This window comes from Cornus florida, unplaced genomic scaffold (assembly GCF_030987335.1).
Source record: "Cornus florida cultivar Cherokee Brave unplaced genomic scaffold, ASM3098733v1 CherokeeBrave_3.0.0_Hap2_Chr09, whole genome shotgun sequence".
In the NCBI taxonomy this organism is placed as follows: Eukaryota; Viridiplantae; Streptophyta; class Magnoliopsida; order Cornales; family Cornaceae; genus Cornus; species Cornus florida.
In genome coordinates this window covers 90,192,183-90,208,799 of record NW_026775579.1, presented here as the reverse complement: position 1 = coordinate 90,208,799, position 16,617 = coordinate 90,192,183, and the positions used below count along the sequence as shown (strand labels likewise).

The following is a 16,617-nucleotide window of genomic DNA, read 5'->3' as shown; positions in this document are numbered from 1 at the left end:
CCAGCGTGTTTTTTTTTTTTTTTTCTGAGTTAGTCTTGATTCTTGAAATTAGTCCAAAAGAGTTCTTGAAATTAGTTCAAAAGAGTTGAAATTATTGTTTAAGTGTTAGGAAATTCCTCTGTTTGGTTGTTGAGAAAATATTTGCAATAAGATAAACAAAAAAATTTAATCTATTTATCCACTAAGTTTTTTAATCTATTTAATCCTACTTAAATGGTATTTAATGTATTAAACAACAAAGAAAACCTACAAGTATAATACAAATTACATAAAAACATCTAATGTGAAGAGCTTCCCTAAAAGCTTATTTCAAGGTGTAATTGAATTTCTTAAGTGAAGCATGCTTAAAGATAATTATCATAGTGTCATTGTTGTTCGGTTGCCTTTCATATCAAAAATTATTATACTGAAAATTTGTTGTATAGAAGTCAAAATAGTGCCATCTTTGCTACAAAATAGATTTAATGCTCTTTCTACCAGAAACTCCATGGTTTTGTTGTTATTTAGGAATTTCAGGTCTTGAGAGTGATTTAAAGTCTGACAATTCTCTTGATCTTAGTTTGAAGACATTAGACAAAATGAGAAATATAGAAGCACTAATACTTAATTTTCTTGCTAATTTGGAAATTATTTATATGAATTGTGTAGTGTAATTGACATAGATTTAATGGGATAATTCACCACATGGCCAAGGTAATAAAGGGACGATACTGCGTACTAATGGAGACAAATTGAGGGCCTATTTGAATGCCATGTAAATTATGGTTGTGGCCATCCAAATTCAAGGGACAGCCAATCAGATTACCTGTTGGTTCTAAGGTTGCCTTATAGGTATTTTCTTGTTTGATCTTTTAATACTTAGGAATTATCGTGTCATTAGTTTCATCATTCCACCTCAAACATTGTGATTTTATTCATTAATTATTTATACTTGTTCAAATTATATGTGAATCACAAATATTTAATGGCAATTTTCAAATGCTTCATAACCAGTGAAAATGGAAGAGAATATTACAAAATGGTGGCATTTATTATACTTGGTATAATTCATTGTTGTCATTATGTGGACAATTGGGTAATATTGTTGTGCTCCTCTTTTGCATATGGTTGCTGCTGTGTAATGGGACTGCTATGATCAAATTCATTTTGAGGTTATCTTCTCAAAATACTGAGAAAGCTATCATACTGCAAGTTTCTAAAGATAGATGATGCATTTTGGTTGAAGAAAAGTCTTTGCTATTGTTGTGTATCAAGGATGCTATCCCAAGTTTTTCATCCTTGTATTTCCATAGCTAAAGACCTTATAAATGGCATTCTGGATTCTGCTCAACTGTATCATCCTTGTAATCTTCATTCTGTATTTATAGCGTCATCCTTGTAATCTATGAGGCTAGCTCACTTGTATCATCTTTGTAATCTTCAAAAATGGCATTTTGCATTATGTATTTTCACTACTCAGTTGTTTCATTCTTGTAATATTCATTTGTATAACTCACTAGAATTATGCATTTTGCTCTCTCCACAGTGTCTGCAAGTGATTATTTACCTTGAAAGCTTTGTTGTTAGTATATATATTAGAACAGGTGGTTATTATTTACCTTCATAGCATTGATGTTATTACCTTGGTATAATTATAAAATAGGTGGTTGCAAATTAGTGTTTCAAATGCTGTCTTTGCATATTTCAACTTGTATTAATTCTTATATTTCATCACTTTAAGAAGGCTAAAAAAGCAATAGATGACTTGCAAGTTTAATAAATTTGTTTGTTGAATATTTAAGCACTTGTAAATAGTTTACCCTTTATTCCACTTATGTTTGCAGTTGGGTTTTGTTTTTATTTTTAATGTTGTGTTGGACTATACAGGTAATAGGATAAGAAAATTGAAGCAGGTTATTGCGAACAACTTGTAAATAGGTTATTGCAAAAATTAATATATGTGTGTGTGTGTGTGTTTGTGTGTTCAAATTTCTTCACATCTATTAAAAATATGATGACTATTTATATAGAAATAAATTTATAAATACACTTAAATTTATAAAAACAAATTAAAAACAATGATAACCAAACATTTTTTTTTTTCTGTTTTATATTTTTTTTGGTAATAATTGGAATGACCAAACATGTTTTGTTTTCAAATTTCTTGAAGCACATGACTTACCAAACATGTTTTGCATGTTTCTGCTTCCGACATTTTCACAGCAAAACATCGTTCCCAAATGTGCTTCTGATTTTTTTCCAAAACACCCTAAAGCAAAAACATTGTTTCTGTTTTAGCCAAAAACAAAACACCTAAAACAAAACGCATGCCAAACGGGCCCTTAGCGATAACTTGTTATACAAAAAACGTATTTTATTACAGAGTATCTTAAATAGTAATTGAAAGTAGGTTTGGCAAAATCAATTTGCTGCAAGATTTTTGAAACATGTTTGATAAGAAAATGTTGCAAATTTAAAAAATAAAATAGTTATTTTTTAGTGTTTATTATTAGTATATGTTGTTAATTGCTACGCTGAAGCATATAAAAATATTAAACAAAACATTTTTTATTAAACACGTGTTTTTTCAAAAATACCGGACAATACCCAATCAAAAATAAAAACACTAAAAACAAACACATAACAAATAAGCTTAGAAGTATGCCTTTTCACATTACAAATTTATTGATAAATGATAAGAAGAGAAAAATATACAAAATGACACAAAAGAGTATTGGGCCCAAACACACACCAATGCTGACCAGCAGCTACAATCTAAAAACCCAGGCCCAATTCAAATTTCAAATATTTAAGGTCGTCGAATACACTATTTGCTTTTGGGGTTTTGTCATAGAGCGTGTTGAATAATAGTAATAATAAGTATGTTTGTGAAAGTGAATTTGTCGCAAGATTTTTTAAATTAAGAATATAAAAATATATTTAGTAAAAAAAATATTACAAGTTTAAAAAATATAATGATTAATTTTCAAATGTTATTTAAGATTTTCTTTGTAAAAAAAATTTATTGTACATCGCTATAAGACCAAACACTAATCAAATTGGTGTTTTGATTATTTGCCATTATTTACAAAACGTTTAAGCACGGTGTAAAACAAAATAATTTTTATCAAATGCTTTTTCTTCACAATTCATTTATACAATATCCAACAAAAACACAAAAAAAAACTAAAAGAGTAACAAACAGGGCCTAAGTTTTCTAATTAACATTGTTCTATATCAACAATCAAACTACATAATTCGCCATATCATAAATCAATTAATTCAACCGATTTAAATCTATTACATTACGATCGCAACCAATATCACAATTTATGATCAAAATCTTAAATAAATAAAAGTAGAGGAGAATATTTGGTGGAGATTTTATATGGAAAAGGAAAAACAAAAACCGATGTACCACCACTAAGTTATTGAGAGGTAGGATGAGATAAATCTAACATTCCATTTTATTTAGTATAATTTTTTTAATAAAAACTCCTGAACTAAAATAGCATGGTAAAAGTCAACTTAGACATTACTGGACCAACTCCAATAGATTAGCCGAATTTGTTAGAGGATATTGATAATTAATAGGATGTCTCCTCGCCGGATCGTCATTACTCAGCCAAATTATTATGTAATCGAATTAATTTCTTAATTTGCAAAATAATACATTTGCTGTTAAAATTTGGAGTGTAAGAGTATTTTTAAAATATTTGTACTTAATTGTGAAAAACGAGGGTAGAATTTGTCATTTCATTTTCTATTACTCCATTATAATCCAACGAGCGAGACCAAGATGTTTTATGGACAGGCAGGACCAAAGGTTACAAATGGATAAGGCGCAAAACAGCTTCTTTACTTCCCTTTAAATCTAACATCCAACCACAACTCACAAAGACACAAACCAATAACATAATGCCACGAAGGAAGAAAAAGAAAACTGGTGCTTTAGACGGACACGTGACGCTGTATAATTGGACTTTCATGTACGTTCTATTGTGAAACCCGTCACCCAAACAGCATCATATCTTCAAAACAAAATCAGAAGAACCCACCAACAATCACAAGAACTAACGGCAAATGGCGGGTTCAGCGACACTCTCTGTTATCTCTACCAGTTCAGTCCCCAAAATTACCTGCAACAAGTCTGACTCATGTGGAAATAAGGTTAGGGTTTCGATTCAGAGAAACCCAGATTCGATAACTTTCAGATTTACCAGAAATTATAGCCGGAGACGTAGCCCAACGAGATTGAATGCCGGACTGACGGAGATTGAGCCTGACCTCAATGAAGATCCCAAAGACCGGTGGGCCACCTATGGCGTCAGCCAAGTACGTCTCTTCTCACTCTTATTCTATACGTGTGTGTGAATAATGTATTTATGTATGGATTCGTGTATATATATAGAGAGAGAGAGAGAAAGTTCTCAATTATGCTGTGTATTGATGGTTTCAGGAAGACTTTATCTATGGAGAGTATGATGATCACCATACTTACCATGAAGGTCACGAGAAAGGTACATTTTTTATTCAGCTAATTTTTTTCTTTCAAAAAGGGCTACTCCAGTGCCCGATTGAGACTGAGGGGGGTTTGATGCAGAGTCTTAAACCCGTGACCTCCTCAAGGCTTGCCCTCTAAATATATGTATGTCATGAGCAATTCAACAATGCCTTTCGACAATCTATTGGGTCTATTGCATTGCTATTTATCTCCATATAAGCCTTATATTATGTCAAAATTGATTCTAACCTATATTTTCATACTATCTCAACCCATGTTAGTTTTGATACTTGCTTTTCTTTTTACACCCACTGTCACACCCCGCCTCGCGAAAGTGTGAGATAATGCAACAAACACCTCAACACATGTTCATATCCTGCTTGATATCAGTAATTAAGCACACCAGCTGCTCATAACTCATAAACAAAAGTACTTTAAGTATCAAATATCCATACAGTCCTTAATTAGTTAATTTCCTTGTAAATTCATTCATGGTCTTCACATTTCTTATCCCATTCTTGACTCCTACCTCAAATTTTTGGTGTTTATACGACGCCAACTTTAGTTTGAATATAGTTTGGCATGGTCTAAAAATGAATTTTTCTTGGAGTAGTTAATGGTTTGCGAAACTAAATTTATTTTGGTGGTTTCTATGAATTGTGGTTATCTCGCGTGCCGTAGAAAGCTATGCGTGACATTCACCCTTTTAGATTTCCTTTTTCCCCACAATTTTCCCTGATGTGGACTTTGTCATTCTCTGTCATTTGTCACGATTCAGTAACTCTTGGTTGGGCAATTGTTGATCTTCATTACTTATTTTCAAACTCATTTCATCTTCAATTAGTTAAATATATGTCATTTATAGAGTATTGTCCGAGGTATTGTTTGTGTACATGTTTCAATTAATAATTCAAGTGCCTGAACAGCATCTTTAAATTGATCACCTCCATAAGATATTCCCTTCATTCTTCCTATGTGTTTATGGAATCTGATTCTTTTGGGGTTGTAGTTAATAGTGTTTCTTAATTCCATCTCTACTACATAATTAGAAGTGAGAATTTCTTTTCATCCAGCTCCTCACCGTTGTCATGGAATTTCATATATATATATATATATATATATATATTTTTGATAAGTAGAATTTCATATATTTTTATGACAAAAATTCATTGTTTAGAAAGAAATAGTTGTTATTTTTCCCTATAAGGAACGTGATATATTTAGCGCTATCCATTGATTAAAATGTTAATGTAACTAATTCCAAATTGTTCAATGTTTTGTGTATGAGTACGTGTTCAATCATTTTTGATAAGTACTTAATGTCTCATATTGCTATATAGAACTCTTGGAAGTCAGTGCTAAGACCTATTTGAAGCTCTTTTCCTTTTGGACATTTCTAAACATTTTCTTTTTATATACTTTTTAAGATTTCTAGATTAGCGAATGTAGTCTATGGAAGTTCACCAAAGCTTCAAGCCAAAAAATCAAATTGAATTAAATGGCACCCTCAACTTAGACTCTGATTTCTCATTTTGTGGAATCTGATTTAAATTTCATTGTGAGGCCTTTGGTTCTTATTAAAGTGTACATCACAGGAACATTTTGGGGATCAGTTGCGGAAGACTATGCAGCAGTAGGACCCCCTACCGGTTTCCAGGGTATCATCATCGACTTCTGGTGACTTCATTAACCTAGATTAATTATTTGTACTGCAATTTCTTGAGTCTGGTTCTCTTCCTTTTTGGAGTAGGGCTTATTTCATGGTTATTCCTTCCTGCAATTGCCGCTGGGATGTACTTCAATGTTCCGGTAATATCAATGCTCAATTAACATGTATCACAATATTTGACAATTAGCAATAGTAGTACTTCAATTGGAAATGTGGTAAACAGTGTGAGCTTGGCTTGACTGATGAATGTTTCTTTCAATTCTTTCTTACCAGGGGGAGTACTTGTACATTGGAGCAGCTGTTTTTACAGTAGTATTTTGCATTATTGAGATGGATAAACCGAGCGAACCCCATAATTTCGAACCCCAGATATACAATATGGAGAGGGGTTCTCGCGACAAATTAATAGCTGATTACAACACCATGGACATATGGGATTTCAATGAGAAATATGGTGACCTTTGGGATTTCACTGTGAAGAAGGATGACATCATGAAGAGATGATGGTCATCACAACAAAGCATAACAATTTTAAATGACACAACCAGTCTGGACAGTAAAAGGTATTACAATTTTCTTAGTTCTCTTTATTTTCTTCTCTACTGTAGATTTCGCTGGGTTTATATGCTAGAGGAATAAGACCAGGTTATTACAATTCTTGACGCTTGATGCAAGACTTACCCATTCCGATAAAGTGGTGCAGGACACTCAGATGCTGTTCAGTGCTTGTGGAAATCATTCCTATTAGTTCTTACAAGGCTTTGGCCAAATGGGTAGAATTGCTAAAATATCTTGGCACATTCGAGACAAGAAAAAAAAATGCAGCAAAAATGAATTATTACATTTTCTGAGATGCTAGCATTATGGCACCCCTCTGCTGTACAAAATCTTATATATAGTCTTTTATGTGTATATACAAGCGTGATCCAATGGTTATATTTGCCTCTAGAAGCTAAATGAAAGGTGAATTTTTGGTAAGCTTATAGATCTGTATCTCTGAACTGATGAATGAGAAGGGAGTTTGTTTACTTCTCTATTCTCAATTGATTGATCTTCTTTTACTTATTTCTTCAAATCCAGCACATTAATGAGCACAATAGCCCACCTAGTGAACATGAAGACATAAAAAACAGCAACAAACTTTTTGGGCAAGAATTTGAGCCAAAATTGCCAATTTCAGGTTGACAAAGTCTTGCTGGCCGGCAATGGACATTGTAGGAGCTCAAGACTATATTGTTCCCGAATACCTAACTGATAAGGTTTTTTGCGACTAAAATGGATGTTTTCTCCAATGTGGGGTGATCTGCTTGTGGTTGTTTTGGGCGGGCAGCCATTGATGAAGGGCTCCTATGGACTAGTAATGGAATTCTGGAAGGAAGGAAGGAAGGAAGAGATCAAACTGAAATGACCCGAGGGGTTGGATGGATGATATGTTCTTTTTGAGGAGTTGTGCTTGCTGGAGAGTGACATGAATGTGATTGCTGTTGCCATTGCTTGTTTGCTTAGAGATCCTTTGAGGCTACCTCTAATATGGTGGGATATTGTCCATGCCTTGTCTAAGCTATGACTAACTTTTTGATGTTTTATAGGATGGACTAGCTATCACCCTGCCAAGTAACAGCAAGGTGAGTTGAGCCATGGCAATTGATAGCTCCTATGAGTTGATACATAGGATGGCATTAACAGGAGGAGAATGTTGAAAATTTTACATACAAATAGGATAGGGTTATCTGGTAGCCAGTTTATAAGCGTTGGTTATGCAGTATATGGGCCTCCATAGCTACCCAATCATCAATAGAAATGTTTTTTTGCCAGGACAAAAAAGAGTTCACTGTATGATTGCTTTGGTTGATGGAAGAATAGAGGGAATGGAGACGGATCAAACAATGAGGGAGCAACCTTCTGCGGGAAAAGGAAAGGAGGTGAAAGTACAATAATTTTTTGTTCGGGGGAAAGCATACACATTGTCGGCTCATTTGTTTGGACGTAAATATTTACGAAAAAAATTTTAAAATCTAATAAAAATAATTTATTTATCAATTTTAACAAGTTATTTTACTTGCCTCACCCGATAGATACGACCTCAATCTTAACATAAACCTTTGTCGTACACTATATTTTTTTATTTAAAAAAAAAGATATTTTAAACCAGAAAGAAAGGGTACAAACAATATTGTGGAAGTCCTTTGCCATGACCCCAAAAAAAACAAAGACTACTAGAGAAAGGGCAGAAAATCATCGAGACAAGAAAGGGAATGCATATATAGAAAAGAAGTGCATGTTAATATCATATATATATATATATATATATATATATATTTTAACTACAAATGAGCAGGAAATTATCTTCTTCCTTTTTCAACTTTTTCCGCTCCTCAACTATTATTTTTTATTTTTATTTTGCCATGATTATAACAGTCAAGTATAATATCGTTTCTTTTGTATACCAATTTCTTCCGATTCAATATAAATTTTCTCCATTTCCTATATAATTCTTCCATCTCTTATTTTCTATTTCATTCCACTTCATGTTGCTAGCAAAGGAAATGGGGAGTGACAGCCTATTGTCACGGACTTGAACCTTTTTAAGCTCCCGTGCGGCCTTAGACACTTTCAAGCCCCCTTGAAGCGCTAAGTCAGCCTACCCGAGTGTGCAAGCTTAGTGAAGACTAAGGCTAGGTAGCGGGGTGTGACACTATGCTTTTCTTAAAGGGATGAAAGCAAATGCGTCAAGAACTCAAAATAAGGCAAAATCAATTCACAAGAGAGTTGCTTTGGACGATTGATGCTGAACTATTGTTTGACACAACATCTTTGTTAATCAAGTGGGACTCGGATAAGTTTTAGGGTGGAAATAACCTCAACTCTGTTTAGAAATTTTATTTACTTTGACTCGAAATATAAGTAATGTTTATATTTTGGAGTGTATTCAATAATAGTCGGAAGTATGTTTGGTAAAAAAAATATTTTAAGTTTGAAAAAATAAAATGGCTAATTAAAAATGTTATTTAAAGGTTCTTATTTCTATATTTTTGTGATATTGTACATGACAGTGCTTTGTTATAGTGCGAAAGCATCTTGGCAAAAAAAAAAAAATAATAATAATAATAATAATAATAATAATAATAGAAGCAGTTGTTAAACAGGCCGAAGTGGTTAGAATTTTATTTTATTTATTTTTTGCTTAAGATTGAGACATTGCATGCTCTGATTTGTCTCACTTGACCGGTTAAAAGGTGATCCGTAATTTAAAAAAAAAATTAAATACTCAGGTTTCGATAATTAAATATTCACTACTTTCTTTCGTGATAAAAAAATTAATAAGAATTCAATATACTTTCTCAAATAAAAAATTTTCCTGATAAGAAATTAATAAGAATTCAATATGCTTTCTTAAATAAAAAATTTTGTGAAGCAGTTTACTCGTGTTAAATATTGATATTCTTTCACACATATTTAACCCAAAGAAAAATTAAATATATTATTTTGAATACTTCCCCACTTTATTTATGATAATTTTAATATAAATTTATCAAATAATATGCACACATTTCAAAGTGTTTTACTTTCAAAAAATGACGTGTCAGCTAGTGTAAATGCTACTTTGCTAGTGTACATGCTACTTAGCTAGTGACCAATGACCATAGCTTCAATCGATTGCAGGAGCCGCCTCCCCCTTTTTCACCCCCCCCGGCCCCGCGCTCTCTCTCTCACACACACACACACAGCTCGGCCCTTCCGTTTTGCTCCCTTCAACGGGAGTGGAGAGATGTTCTTATTTGTCTCCCACGTGTTAATAACATGTTACAATAAATTGGTCTTGTGGATGTTTTTTCACGTTGTTTTATTATTTTTATATAATTAGATTTATTTTTGTTTGATTTATTTCTCGACATGATAGATCTGTTGTTTTTCCTTTGACTAGATCTCTGATTTAGGTTGATTTTTGTTTTTCTTTGGCTTAATTTGATTTTGTGCTGGGTTGGGTGTGTGGATATGCCTTGTGGATGCAGTTTTGGAACTGTTGCCTTAATGATGGCCTGACTTTTGGTCACTCCAGTTATTATTCTTCTCTTTGGTGGTTTTGTTCTAAACCGGTGATTCTTTCTCAACAAATCTGAAACCTATCCTTCATTTTATTGTATTACTTCATGATTTATATATCTTTATTTAGTTTGGCTTATCGTACTACTTCCTTAGCTTAGCCTAAAAAAAAAATAAAAAATAAAAACAAACTAATGACCATAGACACTCGCAAGCATCATACGTTCTCCATACATCCTTACGTTTTCCATACATCATTTACATTATAGAGAAAACACAACCACCCTTCTATTCATTGAAAATTACTCTTCTACCACTACCAAAATACGGAGTACTGTAAATACGTAGTAAATAAATAGTAAAATCAGCACTAAAATTTTTCTTTTCAAAAGCACACCTGAAGCGAGACAAGGATGCCATGTCAGAGCAAAGCAATGCCAAACAGAGAATTTCACTTTGAGAATTCCTCAGAACCCTAATTTGTCACCTCTCTCTCCGACACCGCACCATCTCGTGCCCCTCAAAATTCTCTCCCCATATATATCTACACATATCTGTATATCTGAAATTTTCACTCGAATTCACACACTTCCATATATTTGACTCACCTCCCACCGGAAAGTTTAATCTCCGACAGATCTCTGTCATGGCAACCAACCCGCCGGAAGGATACTCCGACGACTTCCTTGAGCAAATACTCGCGCTTCCTTCTTATGGTGGCTTGGCGGGAACCGAGGGGAACTCAGCGCAAACGGCGCCGTTGACGACGGTGTCCCAGCTCAGCTCCGGTGACGTCGCCGCCGGCGGTGGATTCCAGCAGCAGCTGTTTCCGCTGGGGTTGAGCTTAGATAACGGCCGAGATGACGTTGATGGCGGAGGTTTTGCAGGGAGGAGTGTAAGTCTGAATTTACCGTTTTGCACTTCGGATTTATTATAATATTCGTGTCCCTATTGTCCTTTTCTGTGTTTGTGCGGGGTCAATTTTTTCACAATAAACGGTGGTTCACGGCCGTTGCCGTTAAGGGTAGGGGATGTGCCTCAATTTAGAAAGAGGTGGAGGGTGATTGAGTATTTTTGTTGTCCTGCATTTGCAGGAGAGAGACCCTACAAATATGGCAAGCTTGTTTCCGGCGTTTGAACATTTACAGCCTCATTCAGTCCGGCACACTGCTCCTCACTTTCAGCAGGTTCGTATAGTCCTCAATTCTTTTATAATGTACTTTCACACACACACAAGGATATATAGTCCAGTGCCCGGCTGCGACCATTGCAGTGTGTAGAGAGGGTTCGAGAGAGGTGTCTTCGGTTTTGAACCGTGACAGTAGAGGAGCTACCTTACCGTGTCAAGGCGGGCACATCCAGGTTATAAACTTATTGGTTAAGCCATGAGAAGCTGATAAGAGAAATCAATTTAATGGAAAGATGAAGTGCAATGGAAGGTTTTTCTTTTTTTTACAACTACCATAGTACCATTCCACAATATGTATGTATGTATGTGTGTGTATTATTTTCTAACAACCTTGAACTTGTGCTGTTTTGTGCCTTCTCTTGTCCTTAAATACCTTCAGCATTTAATCTGTCACTACTTCGAGGTTATCCTTTGCTTAGAACCATTTTTGGATAACTCCTGATCATCATCCAAAAGCAGTGTTGTGGTTGGTAGTAGCTGATGTAAAACATATACATATATGATATATACGTCGTGAATACAAATCGTGGAAGATCATCCAGTTAAGATGGGTTAAATAATTTTTCATGCAGTTTATTTTTTTACGATGCTGGGGGCAAATATGTAGTAGCAGTGTTCATAATTTTTAGCATGGAGACCAAGACAAATTTGCAGCTGCAGAGAGTTCCTTGCTGTGTAATAGGGAATTTTTATGAGTAAAATTAAGTTATCCAGTCACTGAACGTGTCAATAAGCCAATAAGTTTGTTATAAAGGAAGTAGCATATCTTAATCAAACATACGGTCATCTCATTAACCACCAAATCTTGAAAGTCCATTATTTGCAACTTTGTGGTTCAAGTTGAATATGAAAATAACACATCCCACCAAAGCGAATACTGGGGTTGCGGATTGCCCTGTACAAAAGTTTCCAAAGTGTGTTGATAGATTTGTCACAGGATTTGCTTCAACTTTTTATATTTATTATTTTTATATTTTTATTCTGACCTTTCAATTCTTAGTTATGTAATTGCCTATATATGCCTCGTGCATTCTTTTGCAGCCTTTGCATGGCCGACCAGCTCCGAGCACAACTGTCACCATGTCACACCCACCTGCGATCCGTCCAAGGGTGCGAGCTCGACGGGGACAAGCCACAGATCCCCATAGTATAGCTGAACGGGTAATTTAAATTAAATATAATGGTAATCTAGAAAGTTGGTTTGCAATGCATATTTGGTTAAACGATTTTTTTATGGAAAGAAAACAATATATGGTATGTAATGTAGCTAAAACAGTTAAGGCAAAAAAAAGGATGAATATGTTGAAGAAAAATGTTTATATTGAAGAACAAATCATTAGAATATAATCTTATCATTACATATGCAATTATTACGGTGACCAGTGAGGGAAGACCGGAAGAGCATTGATTATCTTACTAAATCTGATATTAGAAGCCATTGTTAACGACTCTCGGACTCCCTCATATGGTGAGACAAGGGGATCCCGGTCCTCCTAGAACAAATTATAAAAGATATGAAAAAGAAAGACCGAGTTACGAGGGTAAAGAATGCTTTGAGAGTTTTTGCTTTTAGCTTTTCTACCTTAGCTACTAAAGAACAGTTATACTTTTAGAAGCCATTGTTAATGAAGCTCTGGCTCACCTCATATGATGAGAGAGGGGGATCCCTGCCTTCTTAGAACAGATTAGAGGAGATATGAAAAGGAATGAGTGAGCTACGAGAGTAAGGAATGCAATGAGACTTTTCAGAAGAGCATTAGTTATCTTACTATAACTGATTTTACTATCACCAAGCATCTGTTTGTGTTGTATCTTCTGAAGAGGTTGAGGGTTCAAGTTCTGAATCGTATGTGCTTGAGCTGTCGATGAATTTTTATCTTTTCAAAATGTTGCGTGAACAACAAGCCAACAACTACATTCTTCACACGCGAGGCGTAGAGAGTGTGAAAATGAGCGAGCGAGGGTTGTTAGTGTGAGAACTAAAACTTCAGTGGCGGTGGATTTATAAATGGAAGGTTTTAGTAATTATTTTGTGAGGTCATTAATAAAATTTTACTAAAATTATAGGTATAAAATATAAATAATTATTTTTTCCAGTGGGGGCGGACGCCCCCACTGGCTCTGGCTCTGTCCCTGTGCTCAACTGTTCCTAGAAGGAAAAAAAAAGGTTTTACCATTACTTTTAGGATTTTATGATTGATCTCTGCATATTGTTGCCTTTTACCGAAGCTTTGCATTAACAGCATTGTTTCTCCTTAACAGTTGCGTAGAGAAAGGATAGCAGAGAGAATAAAGGCTTTGCAAGAACTTGTTCCCTGCTGCACCAAGGTCTGTGCCAATTTGCTGTTGCTATAAGAAACAGTTTTATCTTTTGGAAGTTGCTTTTACCATTTTATTCTGTCAGTTAATTAAGCCATATTCTTTTAAATATGCTTGCATTTGGCCAAAGACCATGCAAAAGATTATAATCTTTTCCTTCATAGATGATTATGGACTAGATTATTTCCTAGCTTGAGTGCGAGTTTAATGCATTCTTGGACATCATGTGACTTCACTGACACCTTTTTTGCCCTGATAAATAGAAATCTTTGTTATGATTAATGGAACAACATCAAGTGACTGGATAAGCTCTATTCTTTTAATTAAGTAATTTTGGCATATAAATTAATATTGGTATCAGAATCTATATATAATAGGCATGTTGCGCTATTGTCAAGCAAGTGATGGCTATCATTGTATATGATTACAATATGGAAAGTTCCAAACAATGTCCAGATGGTTTGTTCATTTACAACGGGCCTATTCTTTCTCATTTTATTTAGTTACTTATCTATCTTTTTTAGATTCCATATGCATTTTGGAGGTCTAAGATTAAGATTCCAAACAATTCCTCTTTTGAGATGCTTACTGTTGAAACTGCCATGGCTTATTATATGTGACAAATCACTTATTTAAAGAAGCTACCACTCTATGGCTGATACAGTGAGCTTATACTGCATCTTATTCATTCTTATTTACTAAACTTTCTTCTCTCCACAGACAGATAGGGCTGCCATGCTTGATGAAATTCTGGATTATGTGAAGTTCTTAAGGCTCCAAGTCAAGGTAAAGCAGTCTTCCGTTGTGGTTCAAACCGTGTATCCGCCAAACCCACCCCCCCCCCCCCCCCCCCCCCCCCCTTCCCCCTTTCCGTTTTTAGCTGCACCATTGTAGCTTAAATTGGTAAATCCATTCTTGAATTCCAAATGCACTTGTGTTCTTGAGGTGGCCACTTAGTTGGCATTTTTATTTCCTTGTAGATGATGTAGTTGTCAGAGCATTAGACATAAGTTGTTTTCCCATGAATGCTCTGATGAATACTGATTAAGGCTATCGCATTTGTTAAATCTTCTATGAATTTATCAGTGTCATCTCCAATTTCTACTCTAATGAGTACCCAGTGTTTGTCCAACCAGTCCAGGATGCTGGGATGATTGGACTTAGCATGTGCTAATATTAGGGCCCATTTGGCAATCTGTTTGCATTTTCAACTTCATATGAAGCAGAGGCGATGCTTTTGTTGTGCTGTGATTTATTCATATGGTAACAAATTTGTTGCATAATCTTTCAAATTCTCGCTACTGTAGCAAAAATAAGTGAAAACATCTTTTGAATGCTTTGAAATATGGGTCTTTTTTTTTGGACTGATTTGGCAACAAAAACATGAAACAAAAAAGATTGCCAAACAAGCCCTTGGTTAGTCATGAGTATTAATAAGTTTGGGGCCTGCCAAACTAGTTTTCATATGCCAATGAACCTAATTATTTAACCAGTATAAACAACTGGACTTTAGGCAGTTTCGGTTGAATGAACAAGTTTCATGCATTGAATGAGGTGTGTTGATAATTAATCTCCTCTCCATTTATCCCTGTATGTCATTATTCATTAACCTACTTAGCAGGTTTTAAGCATGAGTAGGCTAGGTGGAGCAGGAGCAGTGGCACAACTTGTGGCCGACATACCGCCGCCATCAGTTGAGGTAACATAGAAGAGATAAAGTTGCTTGTTTGACATACATTTGAAGAAAATTGTCATAGCTGTAATTAAGATTTCCTTTATTTAACTTCAGAACCATTTCTTCGCTTTTCCAATATTTAGGGAGACACCAGTGAAGGTGGATGCAATTGGAACTGGGATAAGTGGTCGAATGATGAGACAGAGCGGGAAGTTGCTAAGCTCATGGAAGAAGATGTTGGAGCTGCCATGCAATTCCTCCAATCCAAAGCACTTTGCATAATGCCCATTTCACTTGCCAAGCTAATCTATCCTACTCACCAACCAGATGCCCCCACTCTTGTCAAACCCGAACCAAACGCCCTGTCATGAACCTCAAATTCCCAATGGCCTCAAAATGTCTCTCTCACCTCCATATCCCTATCTATCGTCACCCATATATATATATTTATGTATTATTTATGTATGTATATATCCTTGGCATTATGTGGCAGTGCAATCAAAGTCAGATGCCACAATTTTGCTTTTGCCCTCTCCTCCTAATATGTGTCAAATAAGGTGTGATGTCAAAACTTGAAGACAACAAAGAAATGAATGACACTTCATTGTTTGTTGCCATGGTCAAGCGGAGGAATAGATTTTACTATATGTGCCTACCTCATTTTGCTGTGGAATTGTGGGGCCCACTCCCTTTGACAGTGGTGGGTATTGTGAAAGAGATGGATGATGGTAAATATGATGTACTTTAATAGAATAATTGAGATTATGGATAATGCATTTTAAGAGAATAGTTGATATGGATGGTGGTAGGTCCTTTTCGAGAGGCACCTTTGTTTTTTTAATTTGGTTAGTGGGGTGTGTTCCCTAAAAGTAACTTGAGCTTTTATCAAATCTCTAAAAAGTAATGATGAATTATTTGGGTGGCTCTTCCGAGCTTGAGTAGATGTTGTCAAGAGAGTCTTCTCGTGGCTATAGTCATGAACTTTTTTTATTGACCTTTGGATTGAGAGACTTAGTGGATTAGTGATTTGATTTTTCATACATCAATTGTTTCAATCTTCATGCTTTTTATAATAGGAGGTTCTGTTAATAGTTACAGTATACAATATTCGTTTTAAAACAGAGAGGAAAAGGAAAGGAAATGTAATGGAAGGAAATGAGGAGGTTCTTTAAGTAGTGACTTTGCTTTCCTTTCAAAAGAGAATATATATTGTTTATGTTTCTTAGGGAAGGTGAATT

General features: G+C 34.9%; 2 protein-coding genes across 3 annotated transcripts; both read left to right on the top strand.

Annotated features, from left to right (window-relative positions):
* The first annotated feature begins 4,033 nt into the window (after nt 1-4,033).
* LOC132275064 (photosynthetic NDH subunit of subcomplex B 5, chloroplastic) lies at nt 4,034-7,180 on the top strand. Of its 2 annotated transcripts, none has more exons than XM_059776443.1 (6): nt 4,034-4,314; nt 4,439-4,499; nt 6,079-6,141; nt 6,234-6,292; nt 6,426-6,715; nt 6,856-7,180. In XM_059776443.1, exons 1-5 carry the CDS (start codon nt 4,063-4,065, stop codon nt 6,654-6,656), a joined length of 666 nt encoding a protein of 221 aa, XP_059632426.1. In that variant the 5' UTR covers nt 4,034-4,062; the 3' UTR covers nt 6,657-6,715; nt 6,856-7,180. The 2 variants fall into 2 exon arrangements, with proteins under 2 accessions (XP_059632426.1, XP_059632427.1); XM_059776444.1 differs by having other exon boundaries at nt 6,848-7,180.
* Nucleotides 7,181-10,565: 3,385 nt separating this feature from the next.
* Nucleotides 10,566-16,387, top strand: LOC132275063 (transcription factor UNE12-like). Its single transcript, XM_059776442.1, has 7 exons — nt 10,566-11,091; nt 11,291-11,383; nt 12,427-12,546; nt 13,648-13,713; nt 14,425-14,490; nt 15,326-15,403; nt 15,523-16,387. Exons 1-7 carry the CDS (start codon nt 10,843-10,845, stop codon nt 15,748-15,750), a joined length of 900 nt encoding a protein of 299 aa, XP_059632425.1. The 5' UTR covers nt 10,566-10,842; the 3' UTR covers nt 15,751-16,387.
* The last annotated feature ends 230 nt before the right edge of the window (nt 16,388-16,617 follow it).

Excerpts from the sequence above, each read along its gene's own strand:
- LOC132275063 (XM_059776442.1), top strand. The coding sequence starts at position 10,843 with ATGGCAACCAACCCGCCGGAAGGATACTCCGACGACTTCCTTGAGCAA. Across the intron at positions 11,092-11,290 it reads GAGGTTTTGCAGGGAGGAGT|GAGAGAGACCCTACAAATAT; the intron begins GTAAGTCTGAAT and ends CTGCATTTGCAG. Across the intron at positions 14,491-15,325 it reads TCTTAAGGCTCCAAGTCAAG|GTTTTAAGCATGAGTAGGCT; the intron begins GTAAAGCAGTCT and ends CCTACTTAGCAG.
- LOC132275064 (XM_059776443.1), top strand. The coding sequence starts at position 4,063 with ATGGCGGGTTCAGCGACACTCTCTGTTATCTCTACCAGTTCAGTCCCC. Across the intron at positions 4,315-4,438 it reads CCACCTATGGCGTCAGCCAA|GAAGACTTTATCTATGGAGA; the intron begins GTACGTCTCTTC and ends TGATGGTTTCAG. Across the intron at positions 6,142-6,233 it reads ACCCCCTACCGGTTTCCAGG|GGCTTATTTCATGGTTATTC; the intron begins GTATCATCATCG and ends TTTTTGGAGTAG.